The sequence below is a fragment of the Myripristis murdjan genome, chromosome 22 (assembly GCF_902150065.1).
Source record: "Myripristis murdjan chromosome 22, fMyrMur1.1, whole genome shotgun sequence".
Lineage (NCBI taxonomy): Eukaryota > Metazoa > Chordata > Actinopteri > Holocentriformes > Holocentridae > Myripristis > Myripristis murdjan.
Genome location: NC_044001.1, coordinates 20,083,803 through 20,095,069, shown reverse-complemented (window position 1 = coordinate 20,095,069; position 11,267 = coordinate 20,083,803). Strand labels below are relative to the sequence as shown.

General features: G+C 40.9%; 2 protein-coding genes across 2 annotated transcripts; one reads left to right on the top strand and one right to left on the bottom strand.

The window, feature by feature from the left end:
* Positions 1–369: 369 nt before the first annotated feature.
* On the top strand, positions 370–7,236 carry rhd (Rh blood group, D antigen). The gene is made up of 10 exons (XM_030044589.1): positions 370–525; positions 892–1,078; positions 1,582–1,732; positions 2,641–2,788; positions 3,119–3,291; positions 4,328–4,465; positions 4,553–4,680; positions 4,768–4,847; positions 6,801–6,874; positions 7,119–7,236. The coding sequence occupies exons 1-10, from the start codon at positions 375–377 to the stop codon at positions 7,143–7,145; spliced, it is 1,257 nt and encodes a 418-aa protein (XP_029900449.1). The 5' UTR covers positions 370–374; the 3' UTR covers positions 7,146–7,236.
* A 531-nt stretch (positions 7,237–7,767) lies between these two features.
* On the bottom strand, positions 7,768–11,037 carry tmem50a (transmembrane protein 50A). Its single transcript, XM_030044587.1, has 7 exons — positions 10,916–11,037; positions 10,272–10,377; positions 9,388–9,500; positions 9,134–9,201; positions 8,671–8,763; positions 8,262–8,322; positions 7,768–8,149 (listed from the first exon to the last, which is right to left on the bottom strand). Exons 2-7 carry the CDS (start codon positions 10,371–10,373, stop codon positions 8,104–8,106), a joined length of 483 nt encoding a protein of 160 aa, XP_029900447.1. The 5' UTR covers positions 10,374–10,377; positions 10,916–11,037; the 3' UTR covers positions 7,768–8,103.
* Between the last annotated feature and the right edge of the window lie 230 nt (positions 11,038–11,267).

The window sequence follows — 11,267 nt, the reverse complement described above, 5'->3', positions numbered from 1 at the left end:
AACAAGTATACTGTTGATATGTATATATGTATTGCTATTTTTGTCTGCATCACCAAAAACATGTCGTTCTTATTTTTTCTTTTTTCATAACCATCAAACAATAGCTGAAATAAGCGGTAGGCTACATAAAGTATTTAGTGTTGTCATCTTTCATTATTGGGAAGAATAAAGTTCACTTTTCATTTAGTATCAGAGTCAACTTAACAATGTTTCCAGCCTTACAAGATCAGTGGAGAAAGACTGGGTATGTCCAGCATGAAATTCTGCAGATAAACAGTGTGTGAAAGCCTCTGCGCGGCTATGGGTTGCGCCCCCTTTTTCAAAGCGCCGGCGGCGGATGCGTCAGTCTGAACCGAGCTCAGAAAACTTCTTCCATGGCTCCTCAGTATGCACCCAGCCTGCGCTCCCGTCTGGCCCCCCTGCTCTGTCTCTTACAGACGGCCTTCATTGTCATATATGCCCTTTACGTCGAGCTCGATCAAAACGTCGAGACAAGCGGAACTACTTTCAGGATCTTTTACTCAGGTGAGTTGTTTTGAAATGTGCGTGTGAGGTGGTTGCTTAACTTTTCAGTATCATTACTCTTCAGTTATCTTGTTTAATCCTATCAATAATACAGTGAATTATTCACTTTTACTGATTCCATGGGTGCTTGAGGAAGAGAATTTGAAAGAAAAATAACAGAGTGGTGTAGGATGGGGAGGTGGGGAGGGGCTGCTATTACTGTTGGGCATTGATAAGCTCATGGTTGGCTGTCTTGGGACTGGGGGTGCAGATGACATTAGCTGAAAAGGCCCAAAGATTATATGTTTCCCCAGCCAACATATAACTGACAGGACTGTCTTTGAGTGATACCGTATAACACTTTTCTATGTTATTTCTCTCTGGCAGAGTTCCAGGATGTGAATGTGGTGGTGTTTCTGGGCTTTGGCTTCCTAAGCACTTTCTTTGTGCGGTATGGCTTCAGTGGCTCTGGGTTCAACCTCCTGGTGGCGGTCATAGCCACCCAGTGGGCAGTCATCCTCAATGGCTTTGAGTCCTGGTATCACAGAGGAAAGATCAGGATAGATCTGAAAAGGTAGGTTATGGACTAATAGTGCAGATTTCACCTGTTAATTATTTAATGAAACATCTCTTTTTGCATCACTGATGTCCAATCAGGCATGGATTTCACTAGATCTCCTCTAGGTCAACTCCTCCGTTTTTATGGTGACATGTTGGAATGAATGACCCTTGCTGTATCTTTAAATAAAAGTGTCACTTTATTAAATACTAGCTATTATGTCATACCTAAAATAAAATGTAATTTCATAATCAAAAGATGCATGACTGTGTAATGCATCAAAGTACTTCACCTGCAGGCTGTAGAGTGACCCAGTGGTCAGTGTGACTGTTGCATAACCGAGAAGGTCATAGATTTGATATCCACAACAACCACATGCTCTGTCATTGGCAACCTTGAGCAAGACACTGATCTGATCACCTACCCACTCACTCACACAGAGCATAAACCAAATGCTGAAAATATGGGAAATATGATGCTATTAGAGGATAATAAAAGCTTGTTGCATTTTGCCATAGTTTGGTGGTTGCCGAGATGTACGCAGCGTCTGCCCTCATTTCAATGGGCACAGTTCTTGGGAAGACAAACCCTGTCCACCTGGTGCTCATCACCCTCCTGGAGGTCTCAGGCTTTGCCCTGAATGGATGGCTACTCCAGACATTTCTGAAGGCAAGTAGCTTTTAATCTTGTGTTACCTCCTGTTAGGGGCTGGGGCAAAAAAGAGGAAGTCCCAGGTAGAGTGAGAAATGAAGCGTTTTATTTATCCAAAAAATGTTCAATAATAGGGTAACAAAACCAGAATCCAGTGGACAGATTTACAATAAATAAATGAAGGGGCCCTCCAAAATTAAATAAAATTAAATGAATGAGGCCAACAAAACAGACAACACAAGTATGATCAGAAAAAAATGACTTCACAAATGAAGACTGGGGCAACTTACAGTGGTTAACTGAACCAAAAGACACATGACAGGGAGGTAAACAATACAACAAACAAAACAAGTTAACATTAAACCTGCTGAAACTATCCCTACAGCCATACTTAACAATGTTGTTGACCTAACCTACCACTCCACTTCAAGAAACCTAATTTATCAGTGCACTCCCTCTTTAGATAACGATAACATTTTGACAAAAAATAAAATGTTGTGAAAACCAAACTTATGTGTTATTTAAAATGCATGTGTATATGTGTGATGAAGTGTAAGGCATCTTATTGTGGGCCTTGAGGTGCAGCCACCACACCTCCTCACTTCAGTTCAAGTTGATAAGACACTCAGTAAAAATTATTGGTGACCTCTCATTGGCATGTTTGGCAGACTCACCTCTGGCAAATATCCCTGGGCTTATTTAAACAGAGTATTTGTTAGTACAGTGTATTTGTCCCAAGAGCTATGTCCATAATGCACAGGACACTATCACCCACCCATTTAATGCATCTTCCGCATCACGTTATTAAATGATATTCTCTATGCCGGAATACACACAAATTGGTGTCTCATTCATGCAGCATACTAAATGAGTGATGACTATCTTGATTCTGATTGTTATTCACTGATTATTCTTTCTAACTGTAGGTTCGCCCTCTGAGCAGCATCACGCTACTTCACATCTTTGGGGCCTTCTTCGGACTGACGCTGACGTGGATCCTGTATCGGAAAGACTCAGTGCAGCGATTTGAGAAAGAGAAATCAGACCGCAAAGCAGGATTATTCTGCATACTGGGTGTGTAGTAGAACATGCCTTTCTGGTATTACTGTACAATGGGTCAGTGGGGTTGTGCAGTGAATGGGGTGACTACTAGAGGACCAAGGTTCCCCAGTGTTGGCAAGAATCCACCTTGCTAAGGTGTTCCTGACAAGACACTGACTGTCTGCCAGCTGCAGAGCTGCTGTCCTGTAACTGACCTTGTACTCTCACTTCCAAAAAGAGAATTTCTCTCTGTGGATCAAAAAGATACAATTGTTCAAAATGGGCAAAAAAAGTAAAAGGAGCTCTACAACAAGTTTGCTTAGATCTGATCAGAAATCATGTTGTGCTGACTCTACTCCCCAGGGACTGTGTTTCTCTGGATGTTTTGGCCCACTTTTAACTCTGTCCTTGTGGACCATCATGCTCCCGGGAGGAAGCTGGCGGCAGTTTACAGCACCTACCTGGCCTTGGCTGTAAGCGCTGTGACAGCAGCTGCTGTGTCTGTGCTCTCCAATCCCAAAGGAAAACTCAACCCGGTATGACCTGAGATTCGATGTTTAATCAAAAATATACCATCAAATGAAGTCAGTATTAGCTTGGAAATTAGTGTTTGTCCTTGCCTTTGGAGCATGAGAATATGCACTAATCTCTTGAGAGAGAACGAAAGTAATGTTTTGGAGTAAATTCCTTTATCGGATGTTACTCCATAATCATATAGTAATTGATAAACTGATCAGTCAATGCATCATAATGGCATGTTTGTGCGTACAGGTGTTAGAGCAGACATTATCACTATCATCACTTTTCAACTATAAGTGCTTACATGGTTTCAAATTACAGCTCATGTTGTCACACCATTGAGTCCACACTTTAATGTTCTGGACCTCCAAGATGACTTTCATGATTTTGCTCTTTAGACCCTCATATGAAAGCCTGTTTTGGTTTGTGTTCAGTTTTAAAATGTTCTGATGCCACACTTGAACACTAACAAGATTCAAAGTGATGTAATTAAACCGTAATGTTGGGAAAAAAAACAAACAAAAAACAACAACTCATATTTCCTTGTATTGTCATAATTCCTGATTAATTAAAGTACAGTCAAATTAACCCGCTAAAACCTAAGCAAATTCACTTGATTTATTTCAAAAACAGGTGGTGGAAAGGTAATTAACAAAGAGCCACAAAAAATGACTGGAACATCAGTAGCAAAGAAAAAAATACTAAAACAAACAAACAAATAATCACAACAAATACCTAAAAATTAAAGAAAACTTTATGATGATTGAAATGATGTATTCAAAGGTCAGATCAGTGATGCTGGATCATTGAAAGACTTCTTGTGTTTAAATGCTTGCAGCCTCAGGTGGCGTTCAGGCACCTTTCACAAGGATTTAAACTAATTGTCATGTTGCAGCGCCTTCCCAGGAACTCCTCAAGGACTCCTCTTCAAGGACTCTAGTAAAGAAAGAATAGCTCATTTAAGATGAGGACTGCCCACTGTTTCAACAACAGAGATGCATGAATGAAAGGACTGATTTTAACCTTGTGCTTATGTCTTCATTCCTCTGTCAGGGCCACATGCAGAGGTGCACCCTTGCTGGTGGTGTTGCAGTTGGCGTTTCCATGTCAGTCATTCATCAGCCTTGGCAAGCCATGACAATCGGATTTGCTGCTGCTGTCATATCGACCCTGGGCTTCCGTTACCTTAAGGTTTTGATTGCCAAGTGAAGACTTTTCCCTTGATTTGCCAAATAATCAAGACATTGCCCTTCCTTGTAACCTCCATTTGTCTTCCAGCTCCACATGCTGCTTGCATTTGAGTGCCATGACACCTGTGGCGTTCTGAGTACACATGGACTCCCTGGTCTACTGGGATGGCTGGCACATCTGCTCTTGCAGCTGATGGATTGTGACGATCACACCACGTAGTGATGCACTAGTTGTCATATCATTTACATAACTGCATATACATATACACACACACACATCTGACACCCTGATTCCTTCTGCAGGGCAATCCGGTTTGCTGTATTTCACATTTGTACTCTTCTCATCACCTTAAGTCTTAGTTTGTCCATGGGAATCATTACAGGTGAGTCCTTTCTCTTCTTCATTCAGCTAGCTTCTATAATAAACAACAGGGATGAACCCATATGCCAGAAGGCTACTGCTGTTGGCAAATATCCACTTTAAAGAGCAATATCGCTATTGATCCAATATTATTTTCCTTGTCAGTAATGAGATGTGTCCTTGTTGTCTGTCTCAGCTGTATTGTTATTAATTGCACTGGTCAGACGGAGCACACCTAATTTCAGTGTACTTGTACAATGACAATAAAGGCTTTCTATTCTATTCTAATTGTGAAAGGCCCCAGTTGTGTTTATCTTGTAGCAAGTGTGATTGAAAGTTAAATAAGTTAGGTACTGAACAAAGACAAACATCACACGTGACACTACTTTAACCCTCCTGTCGTGTTCGCGGTCAAATCTGACCGGTGTACAAGTTTTCTCTCCAAAAAATGCAGTTAATTTCATCTGTTTGTCATGAGGTTCCATGACTTTGTTCACACATGGCATCTGAACACATAAAATAAATTTGGAGAATTTTCATTAATTTTTGAATGTTTTATTTAACTTGTATACACCCATCGTGTTCCCGGTCACAAATGACCGGTCATTAGAAATGAATGGGTAAGACTACAATTAGTGTATAAAATAGAGTTAAACACATTCCCACACTCCTTTCCCACACCCCAACATGCAGGTGTCTTTGAGCAGACACAGATGTGTGTGAACACACACACACACACACACACACACACACACACACATACACACACACACCTTATACCCCTTTCTGGCTTCCATGGCAACCCCCACAGCAAAGTATCTCTCTGACTTCTTTCCCACACCCCAACATGTAGGTGTCTTTGAGCAGGCACACACACACACACACACACACACACACACACACACACACACCTTATAACCCTTTCTGGCTTCCATGGCAACCCCCACGGGAAAGTATCTCTCAGACTTCTTTCCCACACCCCAACATGTAGGTGTCTTTGAGCAGGCACACACACACACACACACACACACACACACACACCTTATAACCCTTTCTGGCTTCCATGGCAACCCCCACGGGAAAGTATCTCTCAGACTTCTTTCCCACACCCCAACATGTAGGTGTCTTTGAGCAGGCACAGACACACACACACACACACACACACACACACACACGGACACAGACACACACAGACACACACAACTTTGCCCCTTTTTGGCTTCCATGGCAACCCTCACGGGAACCTACCACGGGAACTGCCAACACCTGTCAGGTGTCAGGTGTCAGGAAGAAGACCCAGCTGAAGTCCAGGAAATTTTTCCTGGACCTCATCCCCACCTGAGAGGAACGGTCAGCTTCCATGTGAAAATGTCATGAGGATGACTAGCTAAATCATAGTGGTCAATGCTGACGGGAACACAAAAGATGTTGCTATTTTGATGCTATTTTTTTGCCGCTATTTAGAAAATTGAAATGTTTTCAAAACAGTGTCCTTGGAAAACACTGAAATGAAGTACTCTGTGATAAATACTACAATATGTTTCATCTGAGTATTTGTTATAGTCAAAATAATATCTATATAATGTTTTTTTCCCTAAAAAACGAATGGTATGATCTCAGGTAAATTAGGCCTACAGCACATACATAGCAAATAGAAGTTCAAAACTTGTCATTTTCACAAGAGCAGAAGTTGATAAAAAGATCTAACACAACATTAGGTGATAATATGTATCGTAGTGGATTTATAATCGAATACAATGTTACCGGTCACATGTGACCGGGAACCTCATGAGTGTTAGCCCAAAATGAACAGAATAGGAGGGTTAAATGAAATCTCAGAGCACACCTGAGCTCACTCCTCAGAACGGCAGCATGCTGCGGTTCACGAGTGCTCAAACACAGGCGTACACCAATACTACAAAGCATGTTAGCCATCCATAAGTCCTGTTTTCCTTTTATATGCTATCGTGCACAGGGTTCCTACTCAAGTGGAACTTCTGGAGACCACCGCAAGACAAGAAATGTTTTGATGACCAGGCTTTCTGGGAGGTAGGCGATCAAGACTTGAATTCTTGTACCAGGCAAAGTACAAGTCTGTTAGAAGACACTTTTGACCTTGATTTGAAAAACACTTTATGCAGCTTCCATTATTTATAGTGATTGTAAGCAGTAAAGCACTTGGCACTATTTACTGTTGTGCCATTCTTCTCAAAAGAAAAAAACAAAATACAAGAAGACATCAAACCCAGCGTTGAGGAGTAGTGCTATACTGAACTTATTCCTGTTGTTGCAGTTCCCCCATCTTGCAGTGCGCAAGTAAGAAGTTGGACGAGAAGTGGATTAAGCCTCCTGCTGGAAATGCAAAGCACTTCTGACACTCATCTCACTGTATATAATTGTATGCAATTATCCTTACATTCCAAGAATAGAAGTAATTAGATGTGTTTTTATGGTTGTGCAAGACTAGAAGAAAAAGCATGAGGATGAACTGTGGGAGCATGAAAATAAAACCCATTTACACCTTAGAATTGTTTCTATTTAATGCTACCATGGTTGTCAAAAGTGACCGCATGGCTTGGTTGTTACACAGGCAAATGTATAAGCATTGCAGTCAAATACACATCTCAAGTACACATACACACACACATACACACAACATGCTACAGTTGTGAAACCTCTCTTGATCACAGTTCAGCAGTATCATCTAATTAACCTTCAACAATAAATCTGTATGACTGCAAAGTCAAAACCCTGCATTGTGTTATTTCAGGAAAGATACAAACAATTCACCCATATGGTTACATTCAGTAAATATATATGTGTGTGCACAGTATTATAATATTGCTCTCAATGGAAATTTGTACCTAAATAACTTATGTTATTTCCACCCGACAGAACAGTTCAAATTAATGGACTGCACAGAAGTAAATATAGCCAAAAGATATGTAGACCATTCAGGATAGTTTAACTTCCAAGACACAATTCAAAGTTGTAAACCACTGTAACAACATGGCTCCACCATTCTGGAGTGCAAAGAGACACATGTAAAGATGTGCCTTATTTGGAAAAACCCAAACTTTAAAGGAATCAATGACAATTTGTGCTTAGAAAGTTATGATTTAGCCTTTTTACAGCAAAAGTTATAAATTAAACATGTTAATTTGAAAGCTAAAAAAAGTCAATATATAAAGTGAATGACTGCTAAAGCATATTGTCTCATACAATATAGAAAGCAGAGAGTATAACAGTGGACAAAAAAAAAAAAGACACCAAGTCCATTACTGCCACAGATCCTCAGTACGTCCAAACTTGAAGACCAAACCCCTAAATCAGAAGAGCAGATGGTAAGAACAGCAAACAATTTACACAAAATACTTGCGCTGAAACGGTGTATGTAGGCTGGAAATAATATCACCTCAAAGAACATTTAACTTACCCAAAGAAAATGAAGGCATTTTGGAAGAAAATGGCAATACCAGGGTACACAATAGGCTTCTCTGTAGGAGATATAAAAATGGACAGATGTTACAAAAATAGCTTCAGTTATTTTTTAACCTGGCACAGTTTACATCAAACATTAAGGGCTGCTTGTTACATTTTTGCATAATCTTTAATTCCCCTTATATATAATTACTGTAACTTGTTGGATTACCTGTAATTTCTACAATTTGTGATAACATTTTGCATCCAAAGGAAGAGTGTTTTCTTTAGAGCTACTAAATGCATGATATTGCATACTTCCAATTGGCATGGTACTATTAAATGCTTTTCAGTGTCCCAGTCCACAGCTGATTGCTGTGCTGTACGGGCACATTGAGATAGGCTCAGCAGACGTGCAGACTTACGAGGCACAACGAAGCCACCAAACAGGATCCACATGGAGGCGATGAGGGAGCCAAAAGCCAGCATGAAGCCAATGAAGAGCCACACACGAGCTCCTGCACACAGAGATAAAGAGGGGCGGGTTCACACAGGGCTTCAGTGCATATGAGTGTGCTGGAGCAATAATGTAAGCAAACCGCCTGGGGTGAGAGCACAAGTAAAAACCACAGGTCTCTGGACTTCCAATCCAATTAAAGACAGACAGCATTAAGCCAATCAGGTGACCAGCGAGGAGGCCAGACATTTTAGCTGGGTGCATAATCCCTGCAAGTGTCAAAGCCCAGCTCATTGCTTTGTACTGCTTTTTTAAGGGCCTTTTATTGAAATGACGATGCCTGTATACACCATGGGTGACTGGAAAGGAAATTAAACGTGCATGGAAAAATATACTGAGAATATAGATCATCATATCACACAAACACAGACCTGTCTGCCCCATGCAGCCTTCACTGTAGCTGTCTCCTCTCACCTGGCCATTTGATACAGCGTTTATCCTGGAGTAGAAAGAGAGAAAAAGAAAGAAAAAGGAATCACAAACATGTCAGACACTACTTTGTCATTTTCGCTGATTGCTTTCGTTGACTGGGTCTATGTAAAAAAAAGTAAGATGTACAGTATATCTGAAGGTCTCAAACTTAGAGATCCAAGGCTTCTCAGAAAGAATGAAACGTCTGTCTTACATGAGAAAGGCCAGCGTGGCAATGACTCCACAGGTGTGATAGGCATGATGAAACTCGGTCTCCTTGGGATATTTCACTGCTGCATCAATGATGATCCACCAGCCAGTGAAGAACTGCAACAACACAAGTGACGGTGCACACCTCAGCAGTCAATGACAATTTCCTGATGTGATTCAGTCACATGTCAGTGTGAAGTCTAGGACACTCCACAGCGCCACACACCCTGACAGTTAGTAACTACCAGGGCTGAACAATATACAAACATGTGCGACATTAATATCTCAAAAAGCAACAATATGGGTGAGACCACACTTAGGGTTAGCCTGAAACAGTGATTGGTCTGTTCTGATTAAAAAAAATATTTTTGTGAAGTAAGTGCATTTTCTACATCCAGTTAGTATTATTATGCTGTTTTCTGAAGAACACTCAATTTTCACTGTTTCGACACTTAAAATATAGGTGAAGCATTGTGTGGAAGCAGAGGTTGCAGCAAAATGTTTGATTTTTTTTTATTATTTTTTTTTATTATTATTTAAGACGACATAAGACAGTGATTGGTCTATTCTAATTTAAAATAAATAAATAAATAAATAACAGCATTTTCTATATCCAGTTGGTATTATTATGCTGCTTTTTGGGGAATGCTCATTTTCACTGTCGCTACACTTAAAATTAACAAATAGTCATATTGTACACTGAATCGCTATCAAGATGTTTGGCATAAATATCGAGGTGTGACATGTCATTATCGTGCAGCCCAAATCTCACAAGGTATATCTCGTCATAAGACTGGAGTGTGACCAGAGTTGTGTGTGTGTGTGTGTGTGTGTGTGTGTGTGTGTGTGTGTGTGTGTGTGTGTGTGTGTGTGTGTAAGACAACATACCAGCACCCCTGCAGCTATGGAAGCGATGGTGTTTCTCCTCTCGCCCCAGTCCACATTGCACTCACAGTCTCCACACCGGATTCCGTCCAGAAATCCTGACATGACTCTGAGAAAACAGGAAACGAGGATATGGGACGACGAACAACAACAAAAACCTCAGAAACTTCGTCCAACGAGTCAAAAACGTCTCCACACCCGACACCTGGCTGAGTAAACCATTGAAAACCTGATGTCTGAACTCTGAAAAGTCACTTTACATCTTTATGCGTGAACGCCGTACAGTCATGATGATGCACAACTGAAACCTGGCTCACACACAAAGCACCGACAACCGTAAGATGTTTTTAAGCATTCAAACAAAATGAACACATCTATTTACGTCAAACAGATAACATACGATATTAGTGTATCATCTCTATGGGTGTCATATCAGGATAATGTTAGCTACACATACAGAATTAGCTATATCGCCAAAGCCTTTGTTCGTAGCTTTGGCAGCAACAAACATTTCTACGAAGGCTTGTCCGTGTTGCGGAATCGTGGAAAACAATACCATAAGTCAAAAGACAACGGCGTTATCAGGAAGAAACACACATGTCGACGTTATCGCCTTGATATTATATCGCTTTCCACGGCGACATTACCTTTTCTTTCCTGTTTTTGATGTGGACCCCCTGGATATTCCTTACTTTGCTTCCGAGAGAGAGCAGTCTTGAACATGCGCAGTCCGTCCACACCCGTTTGATGTGGAAAGGCGGAGGGGGTGGTGCCTTCGGGTGCTGTTGGGAATTTTGACCGTTACCAGCTAAGCGTGCATGAATGTAAAGGGACTAATTAGAAGTCCGATTTTTCTGTGGTATCAGACTTAATTACTGAGAGGTAGGGTTAAGCCGAGGGAATGAAGAAATTTTGTTGCAGTGTTGTACTGTTTTTCGGTGCTGTATTGTGTCGTAATATACTGTACAACAACCCGATGTATATCTATCCTTAAACGGT